We start from the raw sequence: 17,951 nt of genomic DNA on the forward strand, positions 1-17,951 counted from the left end.
GTCTGTATAATATGTGTTCTTTTATCAATTTTAAAGGCTTGTTTCTTTGTTCCATGGCTCAAGCTAAACAGGCCAGTAAGAGATTAATAACTACCATTATTAATGTTAATTATTCTAATGTCAAGTCAAGTCAAGTCAAGTCAAATTTATTTATATAGCGCTTTTTACAATTGGTAATTGTTTCAAAGCAGCTTTACATATTAGGAGCACAGAAAAAAGAGAAATGGTTAAAAATAAGCTGTACAAGCAAGCGTGGTAATATGTAACATATACAAGATGGTGCTACATTAAGCCAATGTCGGCTGACTCCCAGGGGTGGAAAAAACCCCCTAGGAGAAAAACCCAGCGTGCTAGCACTGGGAAAAAAGTCCTAGGAGGGAAAAAACCCCTTGGAAGATATATCAAGTCAAGTCAAGTCAAATTTATTTATATAGCGCTTTTTACAATTGGTAATTGTTTCAAAGCAGCTTTACATATTAGAAGCACAGAAAAAAGGGAAGTGGTTAAAAATAAGCTGTACAAACAAGCGTGGTAATATGTAACATATACAAGATGGTGCTACATTAAGCCAATGTCGGCTGACTCCCAGGGGTGGAAAAAACCCCTAGGAGAAAAACCCAGCGTGCTAACACTGGGAAAAAAGTCCTAGGAGGGAAAAAACCCCTTGGAAGATATATATAATATATGTAAATGGATATGGAGATCAAAATCTGAATTATACATTTTTATTATAGAGATTAAAAATAGATTATATATAAATATATGTAAGCGGATACGGAGATTTAAAAATCTGAATTATAGATGCAGCCAGAACTGGATCTGTAGGCCCATTGTCTCCTGGGCTACGTTGTAGTCAGGTCCAGACACAGGTTCTCCATCTGATCTGGATACGGCCTGGATCCAGCACCCGGCAAACCTCAGGATAAGCAGAGAGACAGATATTAGCGTAGATGCCATTCTTATTCTGATGTACAGGTATATCTAGTGTTATAGGAAATGTTCTCGGTTCCGGCCGACCTAATTATTGCAGCGTAACAATCCTTTAACGGATTTGAAAAATGTTAATGTATTGATAATGTGTTATGTGTATGCAAGAGCAAAGAGATGTGTTTTTAGTCTAGATTTAAACTGACAGAGTGTGTCTGCTTCCCGAACAATGCTAGGAAGATTGTTCCAGAGTTTAGGTGCTAAATAGGAAAAGGATCTGCCGCCTTCAGTTGATTTTGATATTCTGGGTATTGTCAACTTATAAGTAAGTAGCAAGATTTTAAAGTCTATACGATGTTTAATAGGGAGGCAATGTAATGTTGACAGAACTGGGCTAATATGGTCATACTTTCTGGTTCTAGTAAGAACTCTAGCTGCCGCATTTTGGACCAACTGTAGTCTGTTTAAAAGCCGAGCAGAACAACCACCCAGTAGAGCGTTACAATAATCTAGTCTTGAGGTCATGAATGCATGAACCAACTGTTCCGCATTTGTCATTGAGAGCATATGTCGTAATTTAGATCAAATTAGAGCACACCCAGGTTCCTAACTGAGGACGAAGGTTTAATGGAGCACCCGTCAAGTGTTAGAGAGTATTCAAGGTTTTTTCGTGAGGAAGTTTTTGGTCCAAAGATTAGGATATCAGTTTTTTCTGAATTTAATAATAAGAAATTTCTTGTCATCCAGTTTTTAATGTCAGCTATGCATTCTGTTAGTCTTGTGAATTTGTAGGTTTCGTCAGGGCGCGAGGAAATATAGAGCTGAGTATCGTCAGCGTAGCAGTGAAAACTAACACCATGCTTCCTAATTATCTCTCCTAAGGGCAGCATGTACAGAGTGAAAAGCAACGGTCCTAGTACTGAGCCTTGCGGTACTCCATATTGAACTTGTGATCGATACGACATCTCTTCATTAACTACTACAGACTGATAACGGTCAGATAAGTAAGATTTGAACCATGCCAAAGCAATTCCACTAATGCCAATATAGTTTTCAAGTCTTTTTAAAAGAATGTTGTGATCGATAGTGTCAAAAGCAGCACTGAGATCTAATAACACTAATAGAGAAATACAGCCACGATCGGATGATAGGAGTAGATCGTTTGTAACTCTAACGAGAGCAGTCTCAGTACTATGGTATGGTCTAAATCCTGACTGGAAATCCTCACAGATTCCATTTCTTTCTAAAAAGGAGCACAGTTGTGTTGAAACTGCCTTTTCTAGTATCTTTGACAGAAAAGGTAGATTCGAGATTGGCCTGTAATTTACTAAATCTCTCGGATCTAGTTGAGGTTTTTTAATAAGAGGTTTAATAATAGCCTGCTTAAAAGTTTTTGGCACGTATCCTAGTGCTAACGATGAATTAATTATATCAAGAAGTGGACCTACGACCTCTGGAAGCATTTCTTTCAGTAGTTTAGTCGGCATTGGGTCTAACATACATGTTGTTGATTTTGATGATTTGATAAGTTTAGATAATTCTTCCTCTCCTATAGCGGCGAATGATTCTAGTTTTACCTCAGGGACACTACAGTGCACTGTCTGAAGCGAAACTGTAGACGGTTGCATGTTTTTAATTTTCTCTCTAATATTATCAATCTTGCAAGTAAAGAAGTTCATAAAGTCATTACTGCTGTGCTCTTTGGAAACGTCAGCAGTTGAATCTCTGTTTCTAGTTAATTTAGCCACTGTGTCAAATAAGTACCTAGGATTATGTTTGTTTTCTATTAAGAGATTTGAAAAATAAGTAGATCTAGCATTTCTTATAGCCGTTCTGTACTCAATCATTTTTTCTTTCCACGAAAGGCGAAAAACTTCTAGTTTTGTTTTCTTCCAACTACGTTCAGTTTTTCTCACAGCTCGTTTTAGAGCCCGAGTGTGCTCATCATACCACGGCGTTGGATTAGTTTCCTTAATCTTCTTTAGACGTAAAGGAGCGACTGCATCTAATGTGCTGGAAAAGAGAGAGCCAATAGTTTCTGTTGCAGCATCGAGCAGCATCGAGTTCTTCTAAGTTGTCAGGTATACTAAGGCGACAATATATATAATATATGTAAATGGATATGGAGATCAAAATCTGAATTATACATTTTTATTATGGAGATTAAAAATAGATTATATATAAATATATGTAAACGGATACGGAGATTTAAAAATCTGAATTATAGATGCAGCCAGAACTGGATCTGTAGGCCCATTGTCTCCTGGGCTACGTTGTAGTCAGGTCCAGACACAGGTTCTCCATCTGATCTGGATACGGCCTGGATCCAGCACCCGGCAAACCTCAGGATAAGCAGAGAGACTGATATTAGCGTAGATGCCATTCTTATTCTGATGTACAGGTATATCTAGTGTTATAGGAAATGTTCTCGGTTCCGGCCGACCTAATTATTGCAGCGTAACAATCCTTTAACGGATTTGAAAAATGTTAATGTATTGATAATGTGTTATGTGTATGCAAGAGCAAAGAGATGTGTTTTTAGTCTAGATTTAAACTGACAGAGTGTGTCTAATGTATAATTAAAACATCTACAAATGTATAAAACTGATCGGAGATCAGGCAAAACCATAGGGTAAAGCCCTAGACACTTGTTCAATAGTTCTCAGTGATCCTGCATGATTCATGGGCTCACTTTATCATCGCCTTCTATCGGTGAACCATTGAAATTTCGAACTGTTTCGAAACAGTGATGACGTAACGAAGCCTCGTTTACTAAAATCACGTGACTTTAGCAGTTTGATACACGCTCCGAATCACTGATTCGAAACAAAAGATTCATGAAGCAGTGTTTCGAAATCGGCCATCACTATTTACAAGTCAAACGCCGTTTACAAAAAAAGGTAAAACAACGTCGGACGATTTTGAACTTAGAGGAGAAGATGAGTTTTCCGCCCTGCCCTACCTTTTTGAACCGGAATACACAGAGGAAGAGACTGCTGCGGTGACACACACCTCTCCAGCATCGGGCAGACGAAGATCTAACGAGACGTGGTGGTGCACATGTGGCAAATGCCAACCATTGCCAACAGAGGAAGAATCTCAATGCTGCCACGACTGGACCATTTCAATCCCGCCATATTAGAATCAGTCGGTGAGTCCCTGTTTCCATCTCGCTGCATTACCGGACAAAATGGATTTCCACCGTTACAGAGCAACAGCGTTTTAAGGGGGTCACACACCGGACGCGAAGCTCAGCGCCGCGCCGCGTCTTTAAAATCCGAACGCATTGTTTTCTATGAGTGTACGCACACCGGCGGCGACATTCGGCGCCAGTCCGCGGTGCCCAGCTACGACTCAAAATCCTGCCGCGCCACAGAGCGCCATGTACATTGTTTTACATGATTAAATGTATATTATATTTCTCTCAAATCGTCGTTAATGTACATACTGACTTCACCCTGTGCTGCAAGATACATTAGTTTTACACTTTTAGTTTAACAGCTTGAATAGAGTCTAAAAATTTATAATAAACATAGCCTTTTCTTTCCTTTTGCTTTGTTGTGTATACTAACCTCAGTGCGAAATATTAAAACATAGGCATATGTAACGTTTCCCTGTTGACGTAAAACACTCCCATCTATCAGGGCTGCGTTCCAGTTCGGTTTTAGACACGCACTCGCGAACTTCCCTAAACACTTCCCCTCGGGGGAATCCCTGCCGCCATTTTGAAGTGCGTTCCACTATAAATATCCAACAATCGTGAAAACACTGATTAGAGCACGGTAACTTAAAACCGACAGTTTAAGACATTAAATTTTAGAATCACATAATACAAGACACTTTCTTTTAAAATCTACAAGAGATTTTATTTATTCTAACACAAACTAATCTAACAAAAACACACGCACATACCCACATACATACATTCATACTCGTTGCAGTAAGAAGGAAATGAGAGAAAGAGTTTTGAGAGAGAGAGCGAGAGAGAGTGATATGATTAACAGAATTCCTATCAATGCATTTCAAAGACCCGAACGAACCATGAATCATTAATTTAAATGCACCAGTTCAGTTTTCATCTGGAGGTACTTGCTTGCGTTGACTTAAAGGTGAATTTCCCTCGTTGTGCAGAGAAGGGTTTCCCAAGCCGATGATTGGTCCAGGTCAGGTCCGTGTGGAACAATGAAAGGAAGTCTCTTTGTCGCTGGAGTTGAAGCGGCAAAAGTCGTTGGTTGAACTTTGCGGCGAAACTTAGGACACAAGACTTTCAGCGGTAAAGGAAAATTAAGTAAAAGAAAAGAAAAGTGAGTGAAGGTTGGATGGCTTGAATGAGCGGCTTGTCTGTTCTTCTTGTTACTCCATTGTTCTTGGTACTTGTCTTGACTTCTTTTTTCCAGAACTAACCCGTTCACTATCTTGCAATATGACAATTTAAACTTAGTTGTTTGTCACACCTCTGAGGAGTCTTGGCCAATCAGACATTGTCCTGTTTCAATAGGGCCTTCCTCTGCCCCCAATAAAACATAGGTGTTACATCCCGGTCTGTCTCTGCTTTAGCAGAGTGCCATTTTAACATAATTTCTATTAACTGGAATATGATACATTTTAAACAATTTCATTCAAGCCATGATTTAAAGGTCCCGTTTTTCGTGTTTTTTTGAAGCTTTGATTGTGTTTATAGTGTGCAATATAACATGTGTTCATGTTTCGCGTGTAAAAAAACACAGTATTTCTCACATAATTTACTTATCTGTATACCGCTGTTTCCACTGTCATAAAAACGGGCTGATGACTTCCTTGTTCTATGAAGTCCCTCCTTCAGAAATACGTAACGAGTTCTGATTGTGCCAGCGGTTCCTGTGTTGTGATTCGACAGCAGCTTAGCGAACCTTGCCCGGAAAGGTCACGCCTCTTACCATAACGTGGAGATGCATGCGCTCAGTGTTATTGTAAACATGTCTTTAATTTTACCCTATCAATTTGAGCCGGAATCAGACGGGATGAAAATAACAGCGTTTTGACGACATGGCGACAAACACACTCTACAAACGCAACTCTTGTGTATTCCTGTGGGCGGAGGTTAGTCAAAAAACTGTTTTAGTGACGTCATTAAAGAAGGAAGTAGAGGGATGTAGTCCAAACTGGCCGTTCGATGTAGGCGACTTCTGTTAAATAAAATATCTCGCTTGGCATTGAACTTTGAGCTTTAAAATTTTACAGATTTTATTTATACTCTAACAACAACATTACACACTAACTAAAGTTTGAAACATGGGATCACGAAGAACGGGACCTTTAAGTAAGATGAAAAGAAATAAATCAAGTCCAAATAAGGCATACTTTCAGTCATTCAGTCAAGAGTTAACACATTTACATGAATTGTGAGTGTTCTAAAGCCTAACTGTTTACAGGTAGTACCTGTGGACACATAATGCAAAATGTATGTAGTTAAAAGATGTTTGATAAGTCCATTAAAATTGTTGGAACAATTTTGAAGCAGTTTTATTTGTAGAACAGTCTCTTTGGCTTTCCTGTGAAGTAAGGAAACAAAAGGGGTCTGCATTGTCTCTCTGTTTCTTTGCTCTGGTGATCAAAGGATCTATCTTCTTGGGTGACCCTTTGGTATGTCACTTCTCCTGCTATCAGGAAGCATAGGGTCGTAAAACCATCAGCATTGGTTCTCTCTGTAGACGAGCCGGAGCCGAAACCTCGATTCTGAATTAGAAATATGTTTTGAAAGAATCATCTGAATGATTCATTTGTATGGTTCGTCCACAGTTCCTACACTTCAGAGGTGTTTTTGTTCTGCTGGAGAAGGGTATGACAGTCTGATGGCACTGACAACACAGGATGAAAGAACCATTAGTTGTTTTTGTGAACGGTGTTTGACTTGTAAACACTGAGTCGGTACTTCCGCCTACGTCAAGCGTGATTGTGACGAGCAGGGCGGGCGAGAGCCGTGAGGGAACGGCGCGAGGCCGGTGACGCAAGTGACAACAAGCATCACCTGGGAGGCGCACCGGCCTTGAGTCTCTCACGGAGGAGCTCCAGAGGCATAAAAGGAGGAGCGACGACAGTGAAGGACGAGAGAGGCTGGATATTATATTATGTTTTATTATGTTTGTGTGGCCGGCAGACGTTCGCGAGACGTTCGTTCTCTCAACTAATGCTGTAAACTACACATGGGAGTCAGCTGGTACTACTATAATAATATTGAAGGTTAAATGAACTTATTTATATATAAAACACTTAAATTACACTCAATTATGTTTTTATTATAAATAAAGTGTAGAATTACATAATCATATTTCTACTCCAATTCGTTTTTTTTTTAAATATAAACATTTAAATCGCGGCTGTCATAACTGATTTATTCAAACATGCATTAAATATTGAAGAACATTAAAAATGAATTATAATGAATGTGTAACGGTGCATAGCTATATTTATCAGAATGCTGCTTTCTAGAGTTTATGGTCAAAGTGTATGTTTCTCTGAGGTAAATGTGACGTTACATGTCATTGTTTACAAGCCGTTTTATTGACGTCTTTCCGAGGTTGAAACACTGACTGAGCGATTACACGAGACATGATACAGATTTTGGTAAGTTGTACTGTATCTTTTAACACACCTTCAGATGTTTATTCATGTTTATTTCACGCTGTAACTGGTATTAAAGTGGAGGAGAGGATGTTCACATGCTTCTCTTTAACTGAGGCACTAAAGCGATCCGTCACGCCACATTAAACAGCGCCAAAACGGTATTTATTTTTTTAATCTCATAATAAGATGGACGGCATTTGAAATCTGAGACTTTGCTTGATATCAAAAGTAACAAAGCACAAAGATTATTGTGATTTATTGGATGGGAGGCACTACATGTTCTGCTCATTCATCAACTGAAAACAGACTAGACTAATCGATTCTTGGCATTTAAGAATCGATATTGGTTCATAAAAATGAGAATTGATTAAAATCGAGAAATCAATATTTTTTTACCAAGCCCTAACAATGATGTACTAAAAATGGAAAAGTTTTTGCACATACAGACGAAATCATGATCTGTGAAAACAACTTGAAAAAATGGCGTATTATGCATGCCAGGTCAGTAGCTGGCAATGTCACTTTGAAAAGACTTTACATGTGATGCGCATGACTTCATGTGCATTTTTGTTGTTTACATGGAGACGATCATGGTATCGTTTTCAAAAACGTGCACTTTAAAACCAATTTTCAAAAGCTTGCTGTTGTTGTGTAAATGAACAGCCAAAAAATTCAATTTTTAATCGAAAACAGTGTCATGTAAATGGCCCCTTTGAACCACTCGCTATAAGTGGGACTCGAACCCTGGTCCCTGGCATGGGAGTTGGGCTCTCTAACAAGGAGGCTAAAGACCGCAGTTTCTAGGATCTCTCACTAGAGCACCTCTTGAGATCAGGGGAGTGAGGTTTACATGCACAGCTCTTACCGGCCTACGTCCATTACACTGAGAATGAACTGAGTATGATTCATGGCCTTTCAGAACACAATAGACCTTAGTCAAGGCTGTGATGGATATAATACAGTGCGTTCAATGAATTGTACTGTTGTTTACCAACATGCAGATTGTTCAACATCTTTCTGAAAAAAAACCTGTCAGTAGACAAAAGCTCCATAAAAGTCTATCCCTCACAGCCTCATTTTCATCTGCGTTAAATTGGCGTAATTTGCGAAATTGGCGTTCTAAACTAACTAAGGTCTATTATGCATACAACCAGGCTTGCACCACTAAAGTTATTTGGATGAGATACATTTTCCGTCTTAATATTTAGCAGAGTAAAACAATAAAATCCATTAGAAGAGGGTGAATACTTTTGGAACATTCTGTGCAGTCTAACTTCATAAAATATTTACCAGAAAATGTCAATGTGATTAAAGCAGCGCTGCAGTCTCGACTGCAGTAATTGTGACTGAAGGGATCCAGTGACATGGGCCGCTTTGGCTTTATCAGATATGGTCAGATAATTAAGGACAGAGGATGCGAAGGACTGATATTTGAAATATCTCTTCATCAAAATACAGAGGTTTTAAAAAGGGGAGAGTGTTTGAATAAACATCCTATTGTTTGTGGTTTGTTAGTGCAGGCAGTGCTGAGGAAATAACATCTTAATTAGAGCGAAACCTGAGGACGCTGAGCATATAATGAAGAGGATGAGAGACGTAACCGCGGCACAGACACACACTCACTCACTCACCCAGGTGGCAGTGTTAAACAGCACTAATCAAGGTAAAGACTGCAGCTGCAGAGAGAGAGAGAGACATAAGGAAAACTAAAGCAAACAAGATGAGATGTTTCTATACAGAGCGATCCTTCATAATTGTATTTCTGAAATTCTGAAATTGATTTGAGGTTGAGAACACTCTCAGGAGATGAGCTTATCCTTAAAAATCCTGAAAAAACTGTATTTTTCTTGCTCTTTTCAAATTTACTATGTGAAATCATGACTGGTCACATGACAGCAGCGTTTGTAGTCAATGAGAGTGTTGCCAAGTCTGTGGTTTTCCCATGGAATTGGGCTACTTTTAAACTCACCCTGATTAGTTCACTTCAGAATGAAAATTTCCTGATAATTTACTCACCCCCACGTCATCCAAGATGTTTATGTCTTTCTTTCTTCAGTCCAAAAGAAATGAAGGTTTTTGAGGAAAACATTCCAGGATTTTTCTCCATATAGTGGACTTCACTGGGGTTCAACGGGATGACGGTCCAAACTGCAGTTTCAGTGCAGCTTCAAAAGGCTCTATCCAGACGAGGAATAAGGGTCTTATCTAGCGAAATGATTGGTCATTTTCTAAAAAAAAAAAAAAATATATATAAAATTATATAAATTATATATAACCACAAATGCTTGTCTTGCACTGCTCTGCGATGCTCTATGCATTACGTAGTCATGTTGGAAATAGTCACGCGTGACTCGGTACTTCCACCTACATCACGCATGACCTTTCCAACATGATTACGTAATGCGTGGTGCATCGCAGAGCAGTGCAAGACGAGCATTTGTGGTTAAAAAGTATACATTTTTATTTTTTTTTAGAAAATGACCAATCATTTAGCTAGATAAGACTCTTATTCCTCGTCTGGGATCATGTAGAGCCTTTTGAAGCTGCACTGAAACTGCAATTTGGACCTTCAACACGTTGGTAACTGTTGAAGTCCACTATATGGAGAAAAATCCTTGAATGTTTTCCTCAAAAACCTTCATTTCTTTTCTACTGAAGAAAGAAAGACATGAACATCTTGGATGACATAGGGGTGAGTAAATTATCAGGAAATTTTCATTCTGAAGTGAACTAATCCTTTAAAGATGATCTTTGATCATCAAAATGACTGTGAAAAAAAAAAAATTCTTCATGCCTAAAAAAGCTTGAATGACTTTAAGTTGTTGCCGCGGGTTGATTTCTTTTTTTTTTTTTTTTTCCCAGTGGGTTGATTACCACAGAAACATAAAAATTTGCCGCTTTAATACCCCCAAACCACCCCCCATTCCCCCAGACATACATACTCTGCATAGAAGATAAAATTGTGACAGAGAAAATGTTTTATTTTTATTTTTGTTGCACAGACCTGGCAACACTGGTCAATGATGTCAAACTTGGAGCGGCACATTCAAAAAAGCCATTTCTTAATTAAACACACTAGCACAAATAAAACCAAAAAGCTTCTCTAAACACTTTTATTATGAGTTCAGAATTTTTCTTTTTAGGAGAACTATTCCTTTTTTAGTTAAAGGTGCCCTAGAATCAAAAATTTAATTTACCTCAGCATAGTTGAATAACAAGAGTTCAGTACATGGAAATGACATACAGTGAGTCTCAAACTCCATTGTTTCCTCCTTCTTGTGTAAATCTCATTTGTTTAAAAGACCTCCGAAGAACAGGCGAATCTCAACATAACATTGAATGTTACGTAACAGTCGGGATCATTAATATGTACGCCCCCAATATTTGCATATGCCAGCTCATGATCAAGGCATTACACAAGGGCAGCCAGTATTAACGTCTGGATCTGTGCACAGCTGAATCATCAGACTAGGTAAGCAAGCAAGAACAACAGCGAAAAATGGCAGATGGAGCGATAATAACTGACATGATCCATGATTACATGATATTTTTAGTGATATTTGTAAATTGTACTGTTATGTACTGTTAAATGTGGTTAAAGTTACCATCGTTTCTTACTGTATTCACGGAGACAAGAGAGCCGTCGCTATTTTCATTTTTAAACACTTGCAGTCTGTATAATTCATAAACACAACTTCATTCTTTATAAATCTCTCCAACAGTGTGTAATGTTAGCTTTAGCCACGAAGCACAGCCTCAAACTCATTCAGAATCAAATGTAAACATCCAAATAAATACTATACTCACATGATCCAACGCATGCATGCAGTATGCATGACGAATATCTTGTAAAGATCCATTTGAGGGTTATATTAGCTGTGTGAACTTTGTAAATGCACTGTATTATAGTCGAGAGCTTGGGGGGCAGGGAGTGTGCGATTTAAAGGGGCCGCAGCCTGAAAAGGTGCATAGTTAATGATGCCCCAAAATAGGCTGTTAAAAAAAAAATAATCTATTGGGTATTTTGAGCTGAAACTTCAGACACATTCAGGGGACACCTTAGACTTATATTACATTTTGTAAAAACTGGTTCTAGGGCACCTTTAAAAAAAATAAACCCAACCACCTTAATCTTAATCTATCTTAAAATTCTAAATGGACTCCAGCTGAAAAAAAATGTAAAGCTACAAAAGTGCAGAACATTCTGCTGCCATTACAGTGATTTTCATCATCGTCGCCCTGTCATGATGACGAGTTTCTCTCTCATCAGCTCATGTCTGTCTAGATGTTCACTTTGATTCAGAATAGTTTTGTAAAAGGAATGGATGGATATGTTTCACTTGTTTTCTGCTTTTTCTGTCCCCTTTTTCCATCTCAAGAGCACCAAGGGTCTTATTACGTTACTCTGATCCTGTCTATATGTTTTTCTCTCTGGCTTTATTCATGCATTCATCTTCCATTCAGCTCCTGTCAGTATGTGTTCTAGTGTCTTCCAAACAATGTGAGAGGTGTAGAAACGTGGGGTTGTAAAGATTCTTTCAGAAATCTAAGTACACATCATTCAGCTTTATTCCTAAGTGTGTTAGAGTGCTTGCGTTTCTGTTAAGTGTGTTTGAGCAGTAATAGAGTTTTAATGAAGCAGCGCACAGACGCACTCAGCGAGAATTCGTGTTAAGAAAATAACTATTTTTAGTGTGTAATACCATATGACCTGTGGATTTATCTCTGAAGTAGTTACAGACTGAAAGTCATTGTTCACTGAAAACACTGTTCATCGGATGAATCATTCATTTGAGAGAGTTGATTCAGTTCACAAATCTGGTCTCAGTGATTCATTCGCAAATTAGACTGATCTGGTTCTTTATGGTTAAAGAGAGGAAGATTATCAATATCAGTTTAAATTTCAGTCCTTTCCTCCAAAGTATAGCTTTGAAAGACTTGAAATATAGCAAATGAATCATATTACACTCAAAAAAATGTAGGATATGAAACTATTTTCACTCAGAAATTGCTAGTGTGTTTAATAAATAATTACAAAGAAGTGGCGCATAAAACACATTGAATTAAACATGAAATTTTGAAGTAGAAAGACTGAAATTGTATTATCTGCTAAAATGTACTTTGAAAAATAATTTTTTGAGGATCGATGAAGAAAAAAGGTGACGAACAGCTCAATAAATAATAATAAATTAAATTACATTTAAAAATACTGTACAAGCAATACAATACATGCAAAGATAAAGATAACGTGTCCAGTTGCAGTAGCTTGCGTGACTGTATGTTTTGCATTCAAATGGTTGTTTAACTGATGGCATCGCTAATTTCCATCCATTACCCAGAACCCCAAGCATTCAGGATGGGCTCTTGCTGTGTCTGCTTCTAATCTCCCTCAGTAAATCCAATCCAAATGCTGTAATGTCTTTACCGATGATAAGTGGGGAGAAAAAATGAGGGAAAACATGGTGAGAGCCTGAAGGATGAGGAGAGGTTTAATTGCATTTCCTTTTGTCAATGCGATATATTGTTCAATAGGATATTTTGAAATGAATCAATGCTTTTTAAAAGAAACACTTTTTTTTTTTTTTTTTTTTCAAAATAAATCAATGTAAATAAGCCATCATCTATAGGAGGGCATGGGGGTACAGAACTGGAACTGATTATAGCAAAGTTTTGGTGTATGGCTTCTGAACATCATCAGTTAGTTTCAGACTTTAAAGGAATAGTTCACCCTATAAATTACATTTTTGTCATCGTGTACTGACCTGCATGTCATTTTATACCTGTATGACATTCTGTCCTCCACAAAATGAGATCTGGGCAGTAATTTATACTGCCAGGCTCTAAAAAGTACAAAACAAGCAGCATAAAAGTAATCCATCTGCTGCAGTATGCATACCAAGTCTTCTGAAGCCATAACGGTAGTTTGGAGTTTGACATTGTAATTCATCATCCACTTTTAAGCCCGGATACTCTTCTAAACATCTCCTTTTGTGTTTCACTAAAGAAAGAAAAAGGTTTTGAATACGTGAAATTAGCATTCTGTTCAAGAACTGCAGATGAAATGCTCAGAACTTTTCATTCTGATTCCTGCTCTTACGAAACATGGCTCAGGGTCAGTTTCTCTGACCCTGACAGAGGAAGAATCGTGGGTCATGTGGAGGAGACGGAGGAACAGCACGCTGAGGAGATAAGCCAAAATGAAAAAAAAACTATTTACAGCATCAGCTCATTCGTATTTGTAGGTTTTAGAAAGCTGGTCATGTTAATATTGTACATATCAGTGTCTATTCAAACATACTCTACCTTAATTTGCAATGTGGAAGAAAGGTGTTTTCTGTGAATGTGCGAGACATTAGCCGCTAGGTAAATAACGAGAAGAATGGCAAAGTGCCATAACGGTCAAACTATTTGTGCTACAAACTTATGGAAGCTTGTTTCCACTACGGAATAATAATAAAAAAAGACTAGATTGTAAAGTTTGTCGACAAACTTTGATGTTGGCTTGGCAAAGCCAGGTCTGAAAGTTTAAAATAACTTTGAACAGCTTGAAGTTTGAAGGTTTCACTCAAAGTAAAAAATTGCTACAATCATGATTTAGCATGTTGCTAGCATTATTAGCATGTTTGTTAACATGATTTAGCACATTATTAGCATGTCCTAAGCTAGTTGCTAGGTTTTGCCAGTGATAGATATGTAGTGGTACTTGGGCTGGTTGTTAGGGTGTTGCTATGCGGTTGCTAGGGCACTTTGAGTGGTGCTTAGGGTTTTGTTATCTGGTTGCTAGGGTACTTGGGGTGGTTGCTAGGATGTGTTGTCACATTGCTAGCATGATTTAGCATGAAACGAGCATGTTTTAGCATGAAGCTAAAAAGTTTTCAGAGGTCCGAATTGCAAGATGTAAACTCGCAATTGCAATAAAAAAAAGTCAGAATTGTGAGATAAAAAGTTGCAATTACCTTTTTTTTTTTATTCATGGTGGAAACAAGATTTCATAACAAACCAGTGTTATGATGATAATAAATTAAATAATACTAGTTATAGCTATAATACTGCAATATAAAGCAGCATAACAGACTGTTTTGCAGCATGAAGCTAGAATGTTTTAGCTTGAAGCTAATTGGGAAATATAAACTCTCAATTGTGAGTTATAAAGCCAGAATTCTCCCAATTCAGATTTTTTTTCTCACAATTGCGAATTTATATCTCGCAGTTCTGACTTTTTTCTCGCAATTGCGAGTTTATATCTCTCAATTCTGACTTTTTTCTCGCAATTGCGAGTTTATATCTCGCAATTTTGACTTTTTTTCTCGCAATTGCGAGTTTATATCTCGCAATTCTGACTTTTTTCCTCATAATCGCGAGTTTATATCTCGCAATTCTGACTTTTTTCCTTAGAGTTGTGAGATATAAATGCAATTGCGAGTTATAAAGTCCAGTTCTGAGGGGGGAAAACAACTGACCCACTTTTTTTTCTCAGAATTGCGAGTTTATATCACGCAGTTCTAACTTTATAACTCACAATTGCGTGTTTATATCACACAATTCTGAGAAAAAAAGTCAGAATTGTGAGATATAAACTCACAATTAACTTTTTTATTTTTTATTCAGTAACAGAAACAAGTTTCCATAACAAACCAGTGTTATTATGATAATAAATTTAAATAATACTAGTTTGCAATATAAAGCAGCATAACAGACTGTTTTGCAGGTTAAATAACTGGAAGCAAATGACACTGGAAGCCTCGCACATTCAAGTTCCAAATGACCATGCTTGTAATTTTGGTTTTCCGTGGAAAGTGTAGTGCTCATGCGTCCAACGCGCTCATGGTCAAAGTAGTATAAAGTGTAAACTATGCTCAAAATGGAGCTGGGACAAATTTGGTGTGTATAAAAACACCACGGAAAGACTGTCAAATAGTAGAGAAACAAGGATCCCACTCATTCTCTCAGCCTAATTTAATTACAATCAAATCAGCATCTGTGGGCGGGCGACTCGGGAGGGATTGTGAATCCTGCTTTAGCCTGTACTTTTTAAAATATCAGAGAATGATTGAAGATCACAGTGCAAGCCACCCACATAGACAAACATATACATGAAGAAGGCACTGCTTTCTTTCTGGTTGTTTACGTGTCTGGTCTGAGGAGTGTATAATGAATCTCCTGCGGCTCCAGTCGGACACTTCCGCCAATAGACCCAGAATTCAATCTGACAGGGTGTCTTGTTTTGTTTCAGATCAGGTGTATGGTTTGTTCTAATGGTGGTTTAGGTCTGGACTCGTTTTTAGATGCTGGTCCTGGATCAGGGGAAAAGGGTGCCGCCCTCCTGCGGTGTCCTGAAAAGGTCACACAGTTAGAGGTCTTGGCCGAACCACTGTCTTCATCATCGTCAGGGTGATTATTTATATATATCCTTAAAATATTTATGTTAATTATGTTATATTTTCTCTTTCACTAATGGTTCATAGTGCTAGATTTGTTCGTGATTGTCATTGAGTTTTGACATTGTTTTTGTATCCGATGGAAAGTATTAAATGATAAAACACATTTCGTGAGAAAACAGTACAATAAAGTTGGCACCTTTGCACATGTACAGATGAATGTAAAAAATTTAATTTCCAGTTCTGTAGCTCGCAATGATCTGCATATAATTTACACACAAGACTTCCCCCTACTGTTATTTAGTGTGTGGCGATTTCCAGCTCTACACACATCCATGGACAAAACTCCATCCAAAATCAAATGCAGCCACCCGTGTCTCCATGTTTTCCAAGTTTCTGTTGGCAGTGACGCATATTTGTTGCTGAATGTTAGTTTTGTAAAAACACAGACTCTTCTGGGGCCCAGTGTGAAGTGTGAACAAGTGTGTCTGTTTGGATTAACAAAACAGTATCTTGCGAAAGTTTCGGCCCCAATTGTTTAAAATAATATTTCAGTGGCTCCTTGTATTACCACTGCAGATTTTGTTTTTGCTACTGAGAGGAACAAACCGTACAGTGTCAAAAAAGGAAGAAAAAAAACAGAATTGCAAAATTTAGACAACAGTGTTTGCACAATTACTAGGCCACAGAGTATAAATTTAAAGGTGTTTCCATCCAATAAAGCATCAGCTCAAAGATCATTGAAACCTCAACCCAGTCTCTCGTAATGATCGTCAAGCATCAAACACTGACCGAAAGACCTGCATGTGTGCAGAATGAGTAGCAATCAAATCAGCTTCAGGCTCTAGCAGACAGGAAACACTGCATTAGGAAGAAGGAAAGGTAGCTTTTTTAATGAGGTTTCCAAGGTTGCTTTTGTTGGGTTTCCAGCTTGGCAACTTCATGAATTCTCAAATTCCCTTATGTCGGTTCCAATGAGTCTGGATTCTGGTGGCTTGACTTTCAGAACGAACAAAGAGTGAAAGGTGTAAAAAAAGATCTTGCAGAAGTGCTTCAGGGGTTTTAAAGGATTATTTCACTTCAGAATTCAAATTTCCGGATAATTTACTCACCCCCATGTCATCCAAGATGTTTATGTCTTTCTTTCTACAGTCGAAAAGAAATGAAGGTTTTTGAGGAAAACATTCCCGGATTTTTTGCCATAAAATGGAGTTCACTGGGGTACAACGGGTTGAAGGACCAAATTGCAGTTTCAGTGCAGCTTCAAAGGGTTTACACGATCCCAGATGAGGAATAAGGATCTTATGTAATGAAATATATATATTTTTAACCACAAATACTCATCTTGCACTAGCTCTGTGATACACATTATGTAATCATGTTGGAAAGCTCCCGCGTGACGTAAACAACGATGTCAGACGATTTTGAAGTTGGAGGTGAAAATGAGATTTTTTGCCCTACCGTGGTACTTCCACCTACATCAGTGACCTTTCCAAAATGATTACGTAATCATTACGTGGTGCATCGCCGAGCAGTGCAAGATGAGCATTTGTGGTTAAAAAGTATATATATTTTTATTATGACCGATTGTTTCACTAGATAAGACTCTTATTCCTCATCTGGGATCATGTAGAGCTCTTTGAAGCTGCGCTGAAACTGACATTTGGACCTTCAACCCGTTGGTAACTGTTGAAGTCCACTAGAGAATATTCCTGGAATGTTTTCCTCAAAAACCTTAATTTCTTTTTGACTGAAGAAAGAAAGACATAAACATCTTGAATGACATGGGGTTGAGTAAATTATCAGGAAATTTTCATTCTGAAATGAACTAATCTTTTAAGGGTGATGTGTTTAGCTGGCAGATCCAGTTTTCCATGCAGGAGGATATTCATTAAAAGCAGCAGGAACAGAAGCAGACGAGGAGTTATTGGTCTTTGCTGTTGGTAGAATGAGGAATCTATCAGAGCAGGGATTCATTAGACCAGGAGCATGTCTGAGAATGGCGTTTATTGATTTAAAAGAATGCTCAATATCAGTAAGCTT

The 17,951-nt window shown here is 38.0% G+C and overlaps 2 protein-coding genes across 4 annotated transcripts in view; both read right to left on the reverse strand.

The window, feature by feature from the left end:
• LOC125271747 (NACHT, LRR and PYD domains-containing protein 12-like) overlaps positions 1-17,951 on the reverse strand; it is a 1,137,836-nt gene that overhangs the window by 412,787 nt on the left and 707,098 nt on the right. The gene's annotated exons all lie outside the window — the stretch shown is intronic.
• LOC125271766 (somatostatin receptor type 5) overlaps positions 7,917-17,951 on the reverse strand; it is a 36,524-nt gene continuing 26,489 nt past the window's right edge. The window contains exon 3 of the mRNA XM_048196015.1: positions 7,917-9,206. Coding sequence (XP_048051972.1) covers positions 9,189-9,206 — 18 coding nt within the window. The 3' untranslated portion in view covers positions 7,917-9,188. The remainder of the gene's footprint in view (positions 9,207-17,951) is intronic.

Source organism: Megalobrama amblycephala, linkage group LG7, assembly GCF_018812025.1.
Source record: "Megalobrama amblycephala isolate DHTTF-2021 linkage group LG7, ASM1881202v1, whole genome shotgun sequence".
Lineage (NCBI taxonomy): Eukaryota > Metazoa > Chordata > Actinopteri > Cypriniformes > Xenocyprididae > Megalobrama > Megalobrama amblycephala.